This window comes from Pelophylax lessonae, assembly GCF_965119305.1.
Source record: "Pelophylax lessonae genome assembly, chromosome: 4".
In the NCBI taxonomy this organism is placed as follows: Eukaryota; Metazoa; Chordata; class Amphibia; order Anura; family Ranidae; genus Pelophylax; species Pelophylax lessonae.
The window spans coordinates 570406111-570426786 of NC_138771.1; the positions used below are offsets into that span (position 1 = coordinate 570406111).

The window sequence follows — 20676 nt, forward strand, 5'->3', positions numbered from 1 at the left end:
AGACAGACAGGGTACCCTGACGGTTCCGCAACGCTAAAAAGGGACAGGTGCCCTACACAATAATGGTGGCAAGGCTGCCACCAAAAAATAAACCACCCCCAGAGCACCACCCCTTCCAAGGGAGGCGCCAAGTAGGCCGCAAGCCGTGGCCTAAATTTTTGTGGAGGCCCAGCAGCTAGTGCATGGATCCCAGCCAGGCAGATGCCCAAAAAATAGCAGGGGCTCCAGCTAACCTCACTGAAGCCACCCCCCAACGGAGGCGACCGACTCGGCCACATGGCCTAGTGGGCTGCAAGCCACGGCCTAAATTTTTGTGGACGCCCAGCACCTTGGGCGCAAGCCCCAGTGGAGCCGACCACCCAGGGGCGGCAGATGCCCAAACGGAGGGTAGTGGCTTCATCCACCCTCACTGGGGCCGCCCCCACATAGCTCCCAACCAGTAGGCCGCAAAGCCGAGGCTTAAATATTTGCCCGGATCCGGCCGAGTGAGTGATGCTAAACCATCCGCTACCCCTAGCACAACAACTGCAGCAGGGAGCCCAGAGGACATCCCTACCCTAGTCACCAACCCCCAGGGTGGCAAAGTACCCTGCTAAACCCCCCGTTGCACACAGGGAAAAACCCAGCCAGCAGTAACTCCTAAAACTCCCCTTTAAGAGCCTGTGGCAAAAAGCCAGCTCATAACCTCACCTGGGGAGTGACCACCAAAATTTTAGAGGAGCTGGGGGGGGGGGGGGTCCCACCGTCCCAGGGAGGGGCCCACACCGACCCAAAAACCCTCCAGGAGAAGGGGGGGGGGGCAGCTATTTACCATACCAGGAACAAGGTGGGCACTGCTTCATCTGAATGGGGGAGGGGGGGGCTGTCGGCCAGGAGGAACGCTGCAACTCAGGCCGAGGCCAGGTCGTATACGCCCTCGCAGGATGTTTAACTCGCAGGCCAGCCCCCCGTCCAGTGAGGCTTTGTCGCGGACTACTTAGTGAGGAGTGGAGGCCTGCGCGCGCGCTCACTGGCCAGACTTGGGGGACCCTCTGGATCTAGATTATCCAGTCTGTCGCCCAGTCCTGCAGTTAATTGTAGATTCTCACAGGAACAGAAGATAGGAAAAAGTTCAATTTAAAAAGGAAAAAATTGTCAGGATGAGAGATCCCAGCAAGGAACGAGGTCCTTAGTCCTGACTAGGCAATGCCTATAGCTCAGAGTGGGAGTATACCCCCTGGGACTGCCCATAGGCATAGTCAAGCTTTTTCCTGCCTAGTGTCCTACTCCTTTAGGGGGCTGTATAACCCAATGGTTAAGAAGAATCAGGAGCTGTGTCCATCAATGACCGAAAGAGAAAAAAGTTTTAAAATATGTTTCAAATAGGTTTTTCACTATTGCTAGGTCTTAATTAAAACTTTTTGAATTGAATTACTGAAATAAAATCACTTTTTGATAATATTCTTATTTTTTAAGATGCACCTGTACACACTTGCCTTAAGCTGCCCTAGTACACACTTGCCTTAAGCTGCCCTAAAGTCCCTGAAAGTTAAAAACATTCCACTGAGTCTATGTTTTGACACACCGCTGCAATGATCTACTGGAGGCTCACGATTCATATCTCTTGTCTAGAATGGTTTCCTAATCTTGCCCAAGTTAAAACTACACCACCTATATGTGATACTCTGAGCCACTTTAACCCACAGCAATAGGTCATCAATGACTAATATGTAGTCCACATCTAAATGTAATATATGGTCCATAAATAGAAGTTAAAACAGAAAAAGCAGTAAAACCGCAGAGCATACTTTTCTTACCTCTAGTCTACTCTTAAAAAAAAAAAAACTGTATTGAAAGCCAAAACCTTTTTGGACTGAATGCGGAAGGTTTAGAATCTCTATTGGGTAACTACAGTCTGTATCCCTGTTCTATATACTAAGCTCACCCGGAAAACATATCAGAGGAGGGCCACCGACTGTGATCCCGCAAAGGGGACACTGACCAAGGGACCACCTACTGAACCCCGCAAAAAAACAAGGGGGTCACCCTCCGAGCCCCTCCATAGAGGCCCGCATAATAGGAAATAGCCTCCTGGAAGAGGCCGCCTGCTGTGACGTGGACGCGCAGACAGACAGGGTACCCTGACGGTTCCGCAACGCTAAAAAGGGACAGGTGCCCTACACAATAATGGTGGCAAGGCTGCCACCAAAAAATAAACCACCCCCAGAGCACCACCCCTTCCAAGGGAGGCGCCAAGTAGGCCGCAAGCCGTGGCCTAAATTTTTGTGGAGGCCCAGCAGCTAGTGCATGGATCCCAGCCAGGCAGATGCCCAAAAAATAGCAGGGGCTCCAGCTAACCTCACTGAAGCCACCCCCCAACGGAGGCGACCGACTCGGCCACATGGCCTAGTGGGCTGCAAGCCACGGCCTAAATTTTTGTGGACGCCCAGCACCTTGGGCGCAAGCCCCAGTGGAGCCGACCACCCAGGGGCGGCAGATGCCCAAACGGAGGGTAGTGGCTTCATCCACCCTCACTGGGGCCGCCCCCACATAGCTCCCAACCAGTAGGCCGCAAAGCCGAGGCTTAAATATTTGCCCGGATCCGGCCGAGTGAGTGATGCTAAACCATCCGCTACCCCTAGCACAACAACTGCAGCAGGGAGCCCAGAGGACATCCCTACCCTAGTCACCAACCCCCAGGGTGGCAAAGTACCCTGCTAAACCCCCCGTTGCACACAGGGAAAAACCCAGCCAGCAGTAACTCCTAAAACTCCCCTTTAAGAGCCTGTGGCAAAAAGCCAGCTCATAACCTCACCTGGGGAGTGACCACCAAAATTTTAGAGGAGCTGGGGGGGGGGGGGGGTCCCACCGTCCCAGGGAGGGGCCCACACCGACCCAAAAACCCTCCAGGAGAAGGGGGGGGGGGCAGCTATTTACCATACCAGGAACAAGGTGGGCACTGCTTCATCTGAATGGGGGAGGGGGGGGGGCTGTAGGCCAGGAGGAACGCTGCAACTCAGGCCGAGGCCAGGTCGTATACGCCCTCGCAGGATGTTTAACTCGCAGGCCAGCCCCCCGTCCAGTGAGGCTTTGTCGCGGACTACTTAGTGAGGAGTGGAGGCCTGCGCGTGCGCTCACTGGCCAGACTTGGGGGACCCTCTGGATCTAGATTATCCAGTCTGTCGCCCAGTCCTGCAGTTAATTGTAGATTCTCACAGGAACAGAAGATAGGAAAAAGTTCAATTTAAAAAGGAAAAAATTGTCAGGATGAGAGATCCCAGCAAGGAACGAGGTCCTTAGTCCTGACTAGGCAATGCCTATAGCTCAGAGTGGGAGTATACCCCCTGGGACTGCCCATAGGCATAGTCAAGCTTTTTCCTGCCTAGTGTCCTACTCCTTTAGGGGGCTGTATAACCCAATGGTTAAGAAGAATCAGGAGCTGTGTCCATCAATGACCGAAAGAGAAAAAAGTTTTAAAATATGTTTCAAATAGGTTTTTCACTATTGCTAGGTCTTAATTAAAACTTTTTGAATTGAATTACTGAAATAAAATCACTTTTTGATAATATTCTTATTTTTTAAGATGCACCTGTACACACTTGCCTTAAGCTGCCCTAGTACACACTTGCCTTAAGCTGCCCTAAAGTCCCTGAAAGTTAAAAACATTCCACTGAGTCTATGTTTTGACACACCGCTGCAATGATCTACTGGAGGCTCACGATTCATATCTCTTGTCTAGAATGGTTTCCTAATCTTGCCCAAGTTAAAACTACACCACCTATATGTGATACTCTGAGCCACTTTAACCCACAGCAATAGGTCATCAATGACTAATATGTAGTCCACATCTAAATGTAATATATGGTCCATAAATAGAAGTTAAAACAGAAAAAGCAGTAAAACCGCAGAGCATACTTTTCTTACCTCTAGTCTACTCTTAAAAAAAAAAAAACTGTATTGAAAGCCAAAACCTTTTTGGACTGAATGCGGAAGGTTTAGAATCTCTATTGGGTAACTACAGTCTGTATCCCTGTTCTCTTAATCCCGGTGACCACAGTCTCTGGTACAGAAAACACATTTATAATTTGTCACAAAAAGGGTGAGGAACTTTTTCCATGGAGAAACATTGTGACAACTGTCTTCAAGGGGATATCCCCTCACCTTGGAGAGATCCACTCTACCTTCTACTTTGCAAAGGAAACCTCCTGGAGGAACACAGATTTTATTCACCTACAAGTGATGGTAAAGGCTCTTTTTTTCAATAAAAATAACAAACATGTTATACTGATCTGCTTTGTGCGGTTGGTTTTACACAGAGAAGCCCTGATCCTCTTCTCGGGTCCTTCCTTGACTCTCCTGGCCCTTCCCTCCATTAGAGAGCCCCCACAGCAAGCAGCTTGCTATGGGGGCACCCGAGCCAAATCACAGCTCCGTGTAGCCAGACAAGGAGATCCGGCTCGGCCCTGCCCCCCCCCTCCTCATTGGCTGAACTGACTGACAGCAGCAGGAGCCAATAGCACCGCTGCTTTGTCTTAGCCAATGAGGATGGGAGTCCCGGAGGACAGACAGTCGTGGACATCGCAAAAGGGGCTCAGGTAAGCACACAGGTTTTTTATCTTAATGCACAGAATGCATTTAGATAAAAAAACCTTCTGACTTTACCACCCCTTCCAGGTTTTACTGTACCTACAGGAAGATCAGACATTTAAAAAATAAAGAAAATACTATAGGCTAGCCCAGGAAAATCCCACCAACTACCATAACCCATGTTCCTCGAGAGACTTCATAAAGGGGGAAAAAAAAAAATTAAGAGCGAGTACAATTAATCCTTTTTTCTCTCGTCCATTGAGGGACACAAAAGTCTTTCTACTTCGAGGGGTCCAAAAGCATTACAGCCAGTGGGCAACACTGCAAATGCTTGCTAACAGGCCAACTGGGGACTGTCTGCAGTTCAGAGCTGTCTAAAAGCCCTTTCACCTAAAGCTGCCATCAGATGAGGCAGCAACAGCCACCTAGTCAAACATGTTAACAGAAGACCAGGTGGTACCTTACAAAGCTGCAAAACAGACCATAAAGTTTGGATGATGGTCTGACCTACAAATGGTAAATCCAAAAGCTGGTGCACCCTTCACACCGACCTACTGAATGAGAAAAGGGGAACCAGTCTTTCTAGCCCCAAGGTTTACACCAGGTGAATAATTGCTTCATGTCCAATGATAGATCTTGTGAAAAGTAGACTTCCTAGCTTTCATCAGGGTGGGAATCACAAATTCAGAGACGCACCTTTCTCTCAGAACCTGGGCTTCAACAGCAATGCTGTTAAAGTCATTGACCCTGAAACAGGATGGGTAAAATCGGTGTGGATGATAACGTACAGCCAACATGATCATCAAGCTGGGTCAATCCAGTGATTCTGCAGGGGTTGCTCCAATGTGCTCAATCCTGTGAAGTAGAAGAAGTTTCAACTACTAGACTAGAGAAACCCTGTAAAACCTGACCAGTTTGTTGTATCTTGTTGACCACTCAGCCGGATTGGATTGTCCAGAGACTGCAGAGTCTTGTCCCATTTGGCAAGAATGCCCCTTTGTAGGGACCTCGGATGGAACTGTACAAACCGAACCGCCTCAAAAAGATAGATACCATCGGGCCCAGCACCCGCATGCAAATCCAGAGGGATGACCTCTGCTGGATAGCAGGAGACGAATTGCAGCCTGTAATTTCTGGAGCTTGTCCAAAGGAAGGCGCACTCTGGCTAAGGCCGAGTCCAGAGTCAGACCCAGATAGCGCAGCTTTGTGAACGGAACCAGAACAGAAAATTCAGAATCCAGCCTAACTACCTCAGAGTTCGTATGGTGATTTCCAGGTTTTCCACCAGAGCAGTAGGATACTCTGCTCGCAGAAGGAGGTCGTCCAAGTAGCCCAGCACCCTGATCCCATGTTGGTGTAACACCGCTAGTACCGGGGCTAACACTTTTGTGAAGACCTGAGGAGCAGAGGCGAGACCAAAGGGTAACGACAACAAACTGATATAGCTCCTCTCCCACAGCGAAGCACAGGAAACGCTGGTGACCGGCACATATTGAAATGTGGTAAGCATCCTTGATGTCGATAGAGGCAAGAAAATACCCCTGACGCAGGGATGCCACCACCGTGCGAATAGACTCCATCCTGAACTTCAGCACCCGCACAAAGCAGTTCAGTGCCTTGAGGTACAGAATTGAACACACCTTGCCTTCCTTCCTGGTAACTAAACAGGTCTTGTACCGCCCCAAACAGACCCTGTAAGTGGTCCAGGGACAGGCACAAGGTGGAAGGAAAGAATCTTGCCGGGGGACAAGTGCAAAAGTCGATCTTGTAGCCGGACCGACTTATCTTGTACCAGGGAAGTCCATGGGTCCCGAAACCAGCGAGGCACCCCCCCACCCCTGATATGGGTGAGGGCCAACCTTCATGCTGAAAGAGCCTTGTCCACAGATCTGGAGAAGCCTGCTCTCAGCTTGCCAGACCAAGTTCGTTTGGAACCTCCAGAGTAGGCCCTGAAAGGTTTCAAACCCTTGTCTGTCGACCTTGAGGGGATCAGGTGGGGAGATGTGCTCCAAAGACTCCATGAGTCACCAGGGGGACCCCACAAAAAGTGTAAAACACTGCAAAGGGAAAACCCCTCCGCACTAGCAGCACCACCCGGTCGCCAGGTACAAAGCAATCATCAGCAGAGAGGGAGAGGACCCCCAGCAGACACAGGCATCCATAGCCACCAGGATAATCTGCACTCCACGTGCAGTGATCAGGAAGTGAAAAGATCCAGGAGTCAGCACCAGGGGATGAGGAGGGGTTTCCCACCACCATAATCGCCACCCACAGGGCTCCACAGTCATGGCCGCCACTATTTTCAATGGCAAACCACCGCAAAATGGCCACCGGACTACACAAACATGGCTGCCGTGCACTGAGCACACAGGCTACAACAAAACGGCGGCATCACAAGGCTCCCAGGAGGGATCCCTAGGCTTCAATTCAACGACAGGCCCAGGCAGGACAGGGGACCCTGGCAGGAGCCCCCACGAGGTACAACCTCCCCCATCGCCACACAGCTGATCGTCCAATTGCCAGCGGCGCAACCCCCCAATTGCAGCATAGCGCTGTACCCCAATCCCAGGAGGTAGACCAGAGCCCACACACCCCCACAGCATAGGTGGAGGGGGGGAGGGGGGTAGGAGACAGATGAAAGGGGGGGGGGGGGGAAGGACAGATGAAAGGGGGGGGGGGTGGGAAGGACAGATGAAAGTGGTCTTCAAATTGTGGCCCTTTGCTTGCCTTTATCCAGCCCTTAAGGCAATATTCCTGTCATTGACACCAACAATGGAGCAGAATTCCTTCCACTGACAACAAAAATGGGGCACTATTTCCCACGACAACACCAGATCGGGCATGGTTTACTCCTACTGGGCACAGTCCGGCCTCCCTAAAATCTGAAGGACAGTAAACTGGCCTTTTCTTTAGAAAGTATGGAGACCCCTGCTGTAAACCACATTTTTAGAATTTTTTTTTTTTTTTTTTTTTACACTAAGCTTAGTTTTCCTTAGGATGCAAGAAAGAGGCAAAAGCTCACGCTGACTATATCTAAAAGGTGGGACACATGCAAGTGGGTATTACAACTACATCAACCATTAAAATTCATAAGAAGCGTGCAAAGGCCTCTACTAAAACACAGTGGTAGGTGTGGTTTACTGCACAATAGACTATACTGATAAAGTTTAAGGTCACTGTGACACAAGCACATTGTCATGAGTGTTCATAACTCTTCCTAGTCAGCCCTGCCATCTGTATTCAGCTAGAAAAGAAGCAATTTTCTCTAACCCTTTTTCTGGGGAGCACCTGAATTAGAGGTGGTTCTTCCCAGCGAAAAAAAAAAAAAAAATACAGATGTACAGCTGCCAGTATTATAAGCTCACCTTGGAGAAATAGCCAACCAAATGACAACCTTTTGCATCATTCTGTGTCAGCACGTAGAAAAGGAAGGGTTCTACATCATAATACAAGGTCTTGTGGTCGAGGAAGAGCTTGGCCAGAAGGCAGAGGTTTTGGCAGTAGATCGTGCTGACCTTTCCATCCACCTAGAGAGGGGTTTAAACAAGAGTGTAAAATCAGCTTTTCTTTATATTAGAGAAACCTTAAAAATGCTCAGTATACATAATTTTCTTGGTGAAGATCATAGTTATGCCTCAGGTACACTGCTGCTGACAAAAACGTTTAGGAGCAGTCAGGCGTTTTTTTCAGCAGTCCCCTGAATTCTCCTTTATGTTATCTTATCCGTCCATGTACACTGAGTTTTTTATAGTCGTTAAAAGGCAGTTGCATTGAGTGCCATTTTTTAAAAACAAAAAAATACATTCAGAATGGAAGTTCATAGGCATTTGAAACGCCAAACACTTGTAACAGCGTGCAATGGCACCTAAACTGGGTAAAAATGTTTATAAGCATTTTAGTTTATAGGTGTTTCCAATATGGGAAAAACCGACTTTACCGGGGGAGAGAGAGAGATTTTTTTCCTGCATTTTAGGCATTCGAGATCAGTACAATCTGTTATAAGCAAAAATGCACATGAACGCCGGTAAACGTGGCATGTACACGTGTTAAAACAGACGTATTTTAACTTAGTTTACTAGCGGTCAACTTCCAGTGTTCAGAAGAGGTTTTCAAACGTCCAGTGTACATGAGGCCTTAAAGGGCGGTACTATGAGCAATTTAGATTTCCAGTAGGGTGCCATAGCAAGTTTATATACATGTCAATTTCATAAAACTATGTGACATTAGGGGAATTATGTCCCAGTAGAATTTCAGCTGACAAGATCATCACAAAGCCAAAAACAAAAATTAGCGCATACTTCCAAGAATTCTTCAGAACATAAGTTACAAAAGTTGGAGAATTCACAGGCAAGAAAGCAATGCATTTTTATTCTTTTGAGAGCAGTGATAGATGCAGAAAATTCTGCAAATAAATCTTACTGTTTAAGCCTCCGAGAGATATGCATGATGATGGTGAATGATTCAACCAAGCATTCAGCTTCAAAAGAAAACCTTTACTTTTCCTTCACTCCCTGGCTACACAGTTCAGCACATTAAGTCAAAGAAGATACCTGGTAAATCTAGGTATGGAGATGCATGTTACTCACTATGTGACAGCACTGGGCTCTGTCACACGGAAAGTCCAATGCCCTTTGTAAGCTATAAATCCAGTGACTTGTAGCTTTTTATTTGCTTCCTGTGGCTGAAAGGGATTGGCAAGGCAGTAGAAGGAAGGTTAGAATGTGATGCCGGGAAGGTTTGCATTCAAAGGTGAAAAGTGAACTTATTGCTTTGCTCTGCATGAGCAAAACAAAAATTACATAAAGGTTTATTAGGCAAGTTTATGTCTGGCTTGTACTATACAAATACTGCATCTCTCTGATCGTAGCTGCCAGGTGTACAGCAAACTTGCTATTATAAAATCTACTTCACAGCAGCTTTAAAGCAGAGTTCCGACCTCAAATACCTTTAATTAAAAATACCCCTATAATATTAATCCATCATCCTTTACAGAACCGCTATTCTCATACTTACAAGGTGTACAGTACTGGATTTTAGTCAAAATCGTACTTTTAAAAACGCTGTCTGGGCGTGGCCATCTTGGATGTGGGCATATGAAGCCGCAGTGTAATCTGCTGTCCTTTTTCCTGATTCCAGGGAGTGTTCTGGGAGTTCTTCCTGATTCCAGCCTCCTGGGAGTGATGACAAACAGCTCCCAGGATGCACTGCAAAGGCGGAAGTGAGGTCGGTGGCCGTGGCCACAGAGGGGGGAGAAGGAGGAAGTACAATCAAAAATCCCTTGAAAATAAGGTAAGGGATCCCCGAAAAAAATTGAGAATGCCCAATTGTTGATCAGCATAGCGAGCACTCCAGGAATCACTAAAGTTTCAAAATAGCCCGGAACTCTGCTTTAAGTTATCACAATGGATGACAGTTGCATTAAACAGCAGGGAATAGGACAACAATGCAAAAAGTTAGTCCATTTCCTGGAAATCTGGGTGTTCTTGAATGTGGTGCTTAAACAAAATGTGCTTAAGTCTGCTTTGCAAAATGTCTGAGTTTTTGGTGAGAATTCTTGTTTCCTGTTAGTGGTTGGTTGGAGGCGGCTAGTGTGCTGCAGAGGACTGCACAATCCAATTATCACCAGTACTGTGAATACTGCACAGCAAGCACAAATTACTGCCTACAGCAGGGGTCTTCAAACTACGGCCCTCCAGCTGTTCAGGAATTACAATTCCCATCATGCCTAGTCATGTCTGTGAATGCCAGAGTTTTACAATGCCTCATGGGATGTGTAGTTCTGCAACAGCTGCAGGGCCGTAGTTTGAGGATCCCTGCCACAGGCTTAAAGCGGAGTTCCACCCTGGATTTGTTTTTTTTTTTTTTTTTAAACCCCCGGGACAGTCAGGGCTAGTGCATTCCACAATGGCTAGCCTCTGATCTGTCCCGGGTTGCACTTACCTGCAAGACGAAATACTTACCTTGCAAACGTCTTGTCCAGCGCTGCCATCTCAGATGTGGGCAGCTTGAAGCCAGCGCGTCCTCTTCGGCGTCTTCTTCCGCCTTCTGTGGTCCCACGATGCTCTGCGCCGGCCCCGACGTCAGTTCCGGGTCGCGCGCGTCACCCCTCCACAGCTTCTGGGCATGCCCAGAAGCTGTTTAGAAGGGGATGACGCGCGCGCGACCCGGAACTGACGTCGGGGCCGGTGCAGGCGCAATGATTCCTGGGAGCTATGACGTCCAGCTCCCAGGAATCATTGCAGAGCCAGGAAGTGACGACGGGCCGCGGCCGAGGAAGGAGGAAGGAGGAAGTAAGGTAAGTATATTTTCTTCGCTACGAGGTAAGTAAAAAAAAAAAAAAATATGCGATTATCCATTTCTTTTTCAGGTGACCCGGAGCGAGAAGATGGAGGTAAGTATAAAAATAGGGTGGAACTCCACTTTAAGGCAGACCCCCTGAAAATAGCTTACTTTTGTATCTGAAACCTTCATACAAATTTTTTGAATTTTAAAAACAGCCAGATTTGCTAAGGCACTTGGTATAGCAGCATGGTCAGACAGTTCCACTGCCACAGTCCTCTCCATCTACTCACCTCAAAGACTGAAAGGTTGTCCTTCCTATATATCTCATTGGCAGGCGGGTGGAACCAGCCACATTTTTTCATGTGCTGCTGTAGCATGGTTTGACTTTTCATATAACGGAGACAGAATTCACAAAGGTACAACTTGGGTAATCTGAAGAAAAATTAAGTAAAATTTAATTTATAAAAGGTGGCAATATCATAGAACAAGATGAAAATAATTTCTCTATGAGATATAAACATGGCAACTGTGAAGTAATCTAATTGTCATTCACCATTCTAGTATATGGAACTCCACGCAGTGCAAATGCAAATCAGCAGCTGCATCACTATGCAAGGCAGAGCATATTCACAAAAAAAAAAGTCAGACGTGACAACAGGAGCCTATTCAATGGAAAAAGTAAAAGGCATTCACATCAACCAGAATTTATAGTGATCTGGTTTTGACTCGAAACAAATTTCTGAGGGTTACCACACTTTGCCCAATAAGATGGTTTACCAAAAATGCTGAAATGTGTCAAGTTAACCTAAGGCATCCTATTTATTAAAACAAATCAATGAGGGGTAAGATCATATGGAACAGACTAATGAAAACTAGAGAAAAGTGCAGCTGCTGCTGATAGCAACCAGGTTATCTTTGTGGAAAGAGGTATGTGCTTCAGATAACTACCATCCCCACCTTCCCTCTCTGGTCACTGGCATTATATGACTTTTAAGCTGGCCATACACTAGCTGAAAAATCGTTCAAACTCATTTTCGAAAAGAAAAAATTGGCCGTGAGAGCAGACGATCGTGCCGTCATGTAATGACCAAATTTCGAACGATAAATTGTTCAATGGATGTTTTTTGTTCAGTTTGTCACATATGCCTAATGCAAAACAGTTCGGGTGAGAAACACATTAACCTTTAAATTTATTGCTCGTTCGGCAGAATTTTCCAAACTGTTCCTTAGATTTTTCGGCTCAGAAAAGTTAAAAACGATTTTCTATTTGTGCCCATTAACTGGACGAAAAACGAACAATCGGACCAAATGACAGATTTTCGAACGATTTTTCGGCTAGTGTATGGCCTGCATTAGTCCCACAATAAACAATTACAAGTTCCTTGAGACTGATACAGACCACATCATTACAACTTTGCATAAGAGACACAATGACATGAGCTCCAGAAATATTTAAAACAAGTGAAAGAAGAGCCTGGGTCAAAACCACCAAATCGTTCTTTCATCCCATGCGCAACTAAAGAATATTCTTACCTTGTGTACTCCTGTGGGTATGGAGAGGAGTACCACGTCTGAATTTCGTATTTCCCAAATTCTATGACAGATGGGCAGCGGACTTGTGGGTCAGGGGGACCACTGACACCCACTTTCTGCAATGGAAAGAGTGGTCACATCAGACACCAGCAAACTGCCTCAATATTGAACACAGCTATTTTCACTATGTATTAAGATGGCTCACAGTAATTTCACTTGCCTATTTATTCTTGCCAAGTCCCACATAAAACTTGTAGGTCATGAAACATGAGCCTGAAGCAGGAGGTTTTGCATACAAGCATTACAGAAAGAGCAAACTAACCTGAGCAGTGTGTGCCTCGTCTCCGCTTCTTCTCCCCACACCTTCCTCCAGTTGAATACCCAGGGTCAGAGTGGTCCCAGGACTCCAGTACAGCTGCTTACACATGGCTTCCTAGTATCGGAGCTGGGGGTCGAGGGCACCCGAGGAGCTTTTCTCACCCCTCCCCTTTTTTTAATCCTTCTATCCTGGCTCTTGTTTGTCTCTTGCTTCCCCTGGGCTCTCTCCTCCCTGCTCCCTCCCCCTCCAACCCTATGCCTAGGTGACAGCAGCACGCAACGCTCCTGTGGGAATAATCACAGCAGTGAACAGCCATAAGAACACTCCAATTAACCAACTGGATACCAGAAGAGATGACCAGGAAGTCAGGTGGTGGTAGTATGGGTATAGATATGCTATTTTACTGGAAGGCAGAAACCTATTCATAGAAAACAAAGGACCAAAAACATGCGAAATGTTGTGCTCCGAAATAAAGCTAGACGCACACAGTATGAATATCTGCTGAGTATTGTTGAAATGGCCGAAATACAAACCATAAGTGGCCCTGTTGGCACCATCTAGCCCAACCAGTCAATTTAAAAATTGACTGACCTGGGTGGAAAATTATCAGCTGTCTGAACACAAAAAGCTTGCAGTGGAGATTCCTCCATCCACACTGTTTGGTGTGAATGGGGAATTCAACCGATTTCTTTCCTTCAGTTTGCAGGCATGAATGACAGAAATCTATACTTGCATGGCTAGTTTAAAGTGATGTTAAAGGCGCTCTTTTTTTAAATAAAAGGTTATACTCGCCTGCTCTGTGCAGGGGTTTTGCACAGAGCAGCCCCGATCCTCTTCTTGTATCCACTGCCGGTGCCCTTAGACCCTCCATCCTGCCAGGTGCACCCAAACAGGCTCGTTCCTGAGCCGCTGCGTGCCAATTCACACACACAGCCACGGCTCGGCCCCACCTCCTCTCTCCTCATTGGCTCACTGGCTGTGATTTGCAAAGTGATGGCTCACTTTGCTGTCTTAGTCAACGAGGAGGAGGACGAAGCCCCGGAGAGAGGAGGCTCTCGAGAACATCGCTAGGAGATGGGGCTCAGGTAAGTATTTAAGGGGGGGGGGGGGGGCTGATGCACAGAGGAGGTTTTTTTTACCTTCATGCATTGAATGTATGAAGGTAAGAAACCTTGAGCCTTAAGAACCACTTTACTATAACGTCACCACTGAGCCATATGTTCACATCTTGAAAGAGAACAAACTTTTTCTCAGCCACGTTTCTGGCCAAAGAAGCTACACAGCTCCTGCTCAGTGTGGCCGGCTACATGTGCAATAAGATAAAGAGGACCATCCAACCCACTTGCCTAGTGTGGAAGCTCAACACATTATGGGCAGATATCTGAAAAGGTACAAAGCAAAAATATATAAACACCCAGGGGATTATCCACCAATACAGGGCCAAACCAGCGTAACGAAGAGTTCAAACCCTTCAGTTTGTTTTTTGCCACTTGTGTCCTGTTGGTGAGAGGAAATGGCTATAAATGAATGGAATTTCATTATTTTCACTAAAACAAGTGTTCCAATAGGAAGATTTACTTTTATCTCTTGATATGATGACAACTGTAAAACTTTGGTTTCCCATCCCCTTCTGTACTGGTGACAAAAGACATCAGGACAAAAAGAGGGTGAACCTACCTAGTCAGGCCCACAGCAATAAAAAAGGTGAGGGTTCTAAACCTTCCCAAACTCTATTCAGAACACATGATGTGGCTATACATAAACTCTTATTTCAAAGCCCAACTCTGGGCAACTAAAACATTATACCCTGCAGTGAGGCTGCACCTGCAATAAAAGATTTGCTCGTTTTGATTTATGGGGGAAAAAAAATTAAAAGATTTACTTACCCGATTCTCTGCTCCTCCCCTCCCCTCAGCAAAATCAGTCCCCACAGCTTCTTCCACCCACTCTCCCTCTAGCAGTCTAGGGTCCTGACCTCACCAAAACCAAAGTAGGGTCCATAGCCTTGCACTGGGCATGACGACACCAAGGGACTGTCCACTGATGGAGCATGGAAGAGCTCCATCTGCCAATGGAGCAGAGGATCAGGTAATTAAAACCATTTCTCCTCTCTCCTGGCCAAAACGAGCAATTAGGTCTTGGCAGTGAGGTCACATCCCCACTGCAGGAGATCAATATTTAGTTGCTGGGAGTTGGGCTCTAAAGTGAAAAGTTAAGTTTCCACCTTCTCGACCCGGGAAATATCAAGCATTAGCCACATCCTGCTGTGCTTGAATATTGCAGCATACAGCACAGAAATGCAGACTATGTTAAAGAGACCCTGTCGCCAGACCATTCATTTCAACAATAACCGTCCTTTAAAATATGAGCATATAACATATTTTAACCCCTTCCCATCCGCGCTACAGCCTATATACGGCTGCAGCGCGGACTCGAATTTTCGGGAGGCCGTTTTTAAACGGCCTCCAGTGACACGCCCCCCCGCGCGCTCCTGCGAGCGCGCATCGGGGAGAATCTGTGTCGGCCGTGTCCCTTGGACACGGCCGATCACAGATCGTGGTGAATGGCCAATCACAGCGGCCATTCACCACGTGATCAAGCCGTCCAATGAGAGATGATCTCATATGTAAACATATGAGATCATCTCTCATCGCCGGCGCTCCTTCCTCACACAGACACTGCAGTGTGAGGAAGGAGGGGGAGCCGACAGCCGCTGGGGACACAGACAAATGTAATCAGGGCACTGATCACCAGTGCCCTGATTACTGAAGGTAAAAAAACACACACACTGCCCCCACCATCAGTGCCCACAGTGCCCGCCATCAGTGCCCCCATCAATGCCCACAATCAGTGCCCATAGTGCTGCCAGTCAGTGCCCATCAGTGCCTGCTCATCTAGGCACTGATGAGCACTGACTGGCAGCACTATGGGCACTGAGTGTGGGCACTGATGGTGCTGCCCATCAGTGCTCATCAGTGCCGCCCGTCAGTGCTCATCACTGTCACCCGTCAGTGTCCATCAGTGCCATCCGCCAGTGCCCATCAGTGCCGCCTATCAGTGCCGCCCGTCAGTGCCGCCTCTCAGTGCCCAGCAGTGCCACCTCTCAGTGCCCAGCAGTGCCATCTCTCAGTGCCCAGCAGTGCCACCTCTCAGTGCCCAGCAGTGCCACCTCTCAGTGCCCAGCAGTGCCGCCTATCAGTGCCGCCTATCAGTGCCGCCTATCAGTGCTCATCAGTGCGGCATATTAGTACCTCCTCATCAGTGCCCATAAGTACCACCTCATCAGTGCCCATAAGTGCCACCTCATCAGTGCCCATCAGTGCAGCCTATCAGTGCCCATCAGTGCCGCCTCATCAGCGCACATCAGTGAGGGAGAAAAATTTATTTTCAAAATTTACTCGCAGAAAATAAGAAAAACTTTTTTTTTTTTTTTCAAAATTTTCTGTCTTTTTTCTTTTTTTTTGTAAAAAATAAAAAACCCAGAGATGATTACATACCACCAAAAGAAAGCTCTGTTTGTGTGAAAAAAATGATAAAAATTTCATATGGGTACAGTGTAGCATGACCGCGCAATTGTCATTCAAAGTGTGAGAGCGCTGAAAGCTGAAAATTGGCCTGGATGGGAAGGGTGTTTAAGTGCACAGTAGGCAAGTGGTTAATAATGTTATTTACCTGTAAAAACGTCCAAAAGGCTTGAGACTGCTGTTGAGTGCCACTGTTTTCGGATGCGATTCAGCAGCCTCAAAGCGGTAATTCAAGTGGACACTCTAAAGCCCTGGTGCTAAACCTGTGGCCCTTTGTGTGCAGTCCTCTAGGTCCCTGAAGACACTAATCTGTGCTACCATCTCCGGCGTCACGCCTGCCCTCTGACCGCCTCCGGCGTCATGCCAATGGCCTTTGATTACATCCTGTTGTGTGTCTGCTGTGTCCGAGACTAAACATTCTCTGAATTTCATGTGCGGTCCTTTGGTGATGTCAAAGGATACACTTAAGGCCCTCCCATATTAAGAAAGTTGACCACCACTCCTCCATTGTATTCCCCTTCACACCTCCCCTGGCAGCTACATACAAGGTTATGTATGGAGTTGAGGGGAGGATTTGATATGCTGGGCCAGCACAGAGTAATTACACTCTAGAAGAGGAGAGGTGTATGACGTACAATGAGTGAGGGAGCTATGCTAGGGAACTAACTCATTTCAGAAGCACATTCAAAGTGAACAACAAATCATTTGGGTAAAGGAAATAAGAATTTACTATACTTGATTTTTAAAGTTGTAAGTGTGGGGTCAATTCACAAAACATTACCTATCGCGGTACAATAGCTCAGTGTTTTTCAAAAACGTTTTTGCAGTTGACTAAAAAAATGCTACTAAAATACCATGTGCTATTTCTTGAAATGATGCAGTATTTTAGTAATGAAAATTTGTGTTATTTTAGGGCTGGCACCCACCAACATCCTTAACCAGGGAATAGCTGTTCATATAGGCGGCGGCACCTGCCGGCGTCCTTAAAGCTGAACTTCACTCAAATGTTCCATTCTTCCTCATTCCCTCCCTTCCATATTTGGAACAGGTACCGGCTCTCACTCTAATTTAGGCAATCAAAGTGAAAGTTCTCCTACCCCCCTTCCTGCCCTTAGTTTTTAGGGAGACTCCACAGGTCCCGGAAGGCTGCGGGACCTTTCACAAATGGCAGCACAGCTTGCACATACGCAGTGGGCTGTCAAGCTGCAAAGAGTCACAGCTGGCTACCCACAGTTAACATGCTGGCGCTGGATCCCTGGATAGGTTTGTGTTTAAATAAAAGTCAACAGCTACAGTTTTTTTTGGGGGGGGGGGGGGGGTGACTTCTCAGAATCTGGAAGTCTCTTAACAACTTGCCGAACCCCTTGATCACCAATAAAGTTAACCCCTTCCCTGCCAGTGTCATTATTACAGTAACAGTGCATATTTATAGCACTGATTACTGTAGTAATGTCACTGGTACCCCTAAAAGTGTCAAAAATGTCAGTTAGGGGTCCGATCTGTCCGCCGAAATGTCGCAGAAAAAAAAAAATCGCCGCCATTACTAGTAAAAAAAATAAACAAAAATTACAAATCTTTAAACGCGATAACTTTTGCCCAAACCAATCAAAATACGCTTATTGTGATTTTTTTTTTACCAAAAATATGTAGCAGAAAACAAATTAGCCTAAAATGTTAAAAAATTTTTACTTTTAAATTTTTTTTGGGAATGTTATATCAGAATGTAAAAAATATTTTTTTTTCCAAAAATTAAAATCGCACAGGTGATCAAATACCACCAAAAGAAAGCTCTATTTGTGGGGGAAAAAAGGACAAATGTAATTTGGGTGCAGCGACGCACGACCGCACAATTGTCCGTTAAAGTAACGCAGTGCAGAATCACAATATAGCCTGGTCAGGAATAGGGTAAAATCTTCAGGTCTTAAAGCGGTTAAAAATACACTCATTGAGGATTTTCTTTGTCAAAGACATGTAGCTAAATATATTTTGGCCTAAATATATGACAAAAATTGAATATTTTTTAACTGTCAAAGTAGAAAATGTCAACTTTTTCGCTCTTTTTTTATTAATATCGCAAAAAATAAAAATCGCACAGGTGATCAAATACCACCAATAGAAAGCTCTGTTTGTGGGAAAAAAAGGATGTAAATTTTCGTTTGGGTACAGGGTTGCATGACCGCGCAATTGTCAGTTAAAAGTCGCGCAGTGCCAAGTTGCAAAAAGTGGCCTGGACGTAAAGCAGGAAAATCCTCCGGTGGTAAAGTGGTTAACAAGTAGGCCCCCAGATTCTCCTACCCCATGTGAATGAATATGAGATAAATACCCTGCCTGCATACTTGTCTGGTATCCATACCAGATCTGAAAGGCCTGGTATGGACTAGGGGGGGGGGGGGGGGGGGATGTTGCATTCCTTTGGTTTACATGCTGCTGCCAGTGAGTCATGGTTGTTAATAATGCGTCAGGTGCCAGCTTCTTTTGGGTGGGGGGGATTCAACTGAACTGCATACTAAGCCCCCCCCCCCCAATGCGGCTCCACACTTGCCCTCAGCTTAATTCCACTCGTCTAATGCGAGCAGGCAAATGTAATTTTGCCATGGCTGCTGTAGTGAATTGAGCCCAGTGTCCTTTTAAAGTTGAGTGTTTCATACTATTATTAAAGTACCGTATCATAGTACCTGCGACTATATGCAGGTTGCAGTTTACTATCAGGGAAAGGAACGTAAATTTTATATGTGCAATACAGGTTAAGTTTAATAGGCTTAAAATGTTATCAACTGTCCAATAGCTAGTCCCTACTGACTTAACAGTATATGGGTAATACACTGTATATGCAATGGCATTACAAACTTATTCTCATAGGGATGTTACAAAAAGGCTCAGTTCACTTTGATGATAACACTACCTTCCGGAAACAGATCCTCAGTAAGATCAGTAATTAAATAGGATGGATATCTTTACAATATCAGCATTTCTTATACAAAACTTAAATGTATACATATAAAAAAAAAAAAAAAAACTCAAAAAACATCTTTTCTGCAGGGTATGCAGTAACATTTTTACCAAATTAAGGTTTCTTTTGGAGAAGCTGCCTTATATACAACTGTCTCATTTAGCTTTGAGGTTCTGTGGATAATCAAATGAAATATTTCACCAGGTACTTCATGATTTAGATAAGATTTTCTGAAGACTTTTTCCTTTAGATTTAGCAAAACCATATAATATGAGGTCAAACCTAAACACTTTCAATTTGTATGCAATCTGGCAGAGCCTTGCACTACATAGAAAAGGTAAATCTGAAGGAAAAAGTCTTCAGAAAATCTTATAGTGTGTATGGCCCTTAAGAACTCTAGCTGTTGCTAAACTACATTCATCATCCTCCAGGGAGAAGTAGCTTACCAGTAACATTTTCAAATGATTGATGCACACCATGTACTTCTCAAGAAAGGTAAAAAAGCACTTGGGCCCCTTTCACACGGGCGTTCTGTATGTCCGTATATCACCCCATCCGCTTGCGGGAATGGGATTGCGGATGACCATCCGCTGACATCCGATTTGCATCCTTTCAGTTCGGTTCCGTTTTTTGGAACGGAAAATAACCATATTTTTGCTCCGTTTAAAAAACGGAAAGGACGCAAAATCGGATGCCAGCATTGTCATCCGCAATCACATAGGCATACATTATGTCTGTATATCATCCGCAAACAGATGGCATGATATGCGGACATACGGACCGGATGACACAAGTGTCATACGTGTCCGAAAAAAAAAAAAAAAAAAAACGTGCCACAGCGGACTAAATAAACGGAGCGGCCGTTTGAAAGGAGCGTTACACTTCAAGTTAATACCCAGTGCTTTCTTAGCACAGTAGTGGAAAAGGAGTGGCATCCTCCACATTTATGTAAACAAAGCTACAATTGTTTATTTTCAATTTCAATAGATTAATGAATAGTTGTAACACCTGCATCTGCTTTTTCATCTATGCTCCACTGGAAAGAATTACTTTTACTTCCCGTCTTGTGAAAACAAGCAGTAAGAGAAATCTCTCCAAAAAGAGGGGAAATAATTATTGGTTGTTACTGTTAACAGGTGTCCACATTAGAAGATTTCCCCTTTATTCCAGTTTTGCTGACAATTAAAAAAACGGGATTCTCTTTCCCTGTTTTGATAATGTACACAAGGACAAGAAATACTAGCAAGCCTCCCTAATAAGGACACAGACATCTATAAAAATAAAACCAGGGGTTATAACCCCTCAACATCCAATCCAAAAGAAAAAAAATCCAGCTTCACATATGCTTTATTGATAGGGTATTAACAGTACCAAACACAAAACCCTTACCTGCAGTGCCTGCTGCTGAATGTCTTCAAAAAGTTCAATTTCTTTGTCAGAAACCATTCCTAGTCGGTCGTCCGTATCGGTTTTGCAATCCCAACCATCTCGATTGTCTGTAT

At 45.8% G+C, this 20676-nt stretch overlaps 1 protein-coding gene across 4 annotated transcripts in view; it reads right to left on the reverse strand.

Annotated features, from left to right (window-relative positions):
- Positions 1-20676, reverse strand: part of KAT6A (lysine acetyltransferase 6A) — a 133077-nt gene that overhangs the window by 31059 nt on the left and 81342 nt on the right. For all 4 annotated transcript variants that reach the window (XM_082253165.1, XM_082253164.1, XM_082253163.1 and 1 more), the window contains exons 7-10: positions 20564-20670; positions 12382-12497; positions 11139-11280; positions 7932-8093 (exon numbers count right to left, since the gene is read on the reverse strand). In XM_082253165.1, the coding sequence (XP_082109291.1) occupies positions 7932-8093; positions 11139-11280; positions 12382-12497; positions 20564-20670 (527 nt within the window). The remainder of the gene's footprint in view (positions 1-7931; positions 8094-11138; positions 11281-12381; positions 12498-20563; positions 20671-20676) is intronic.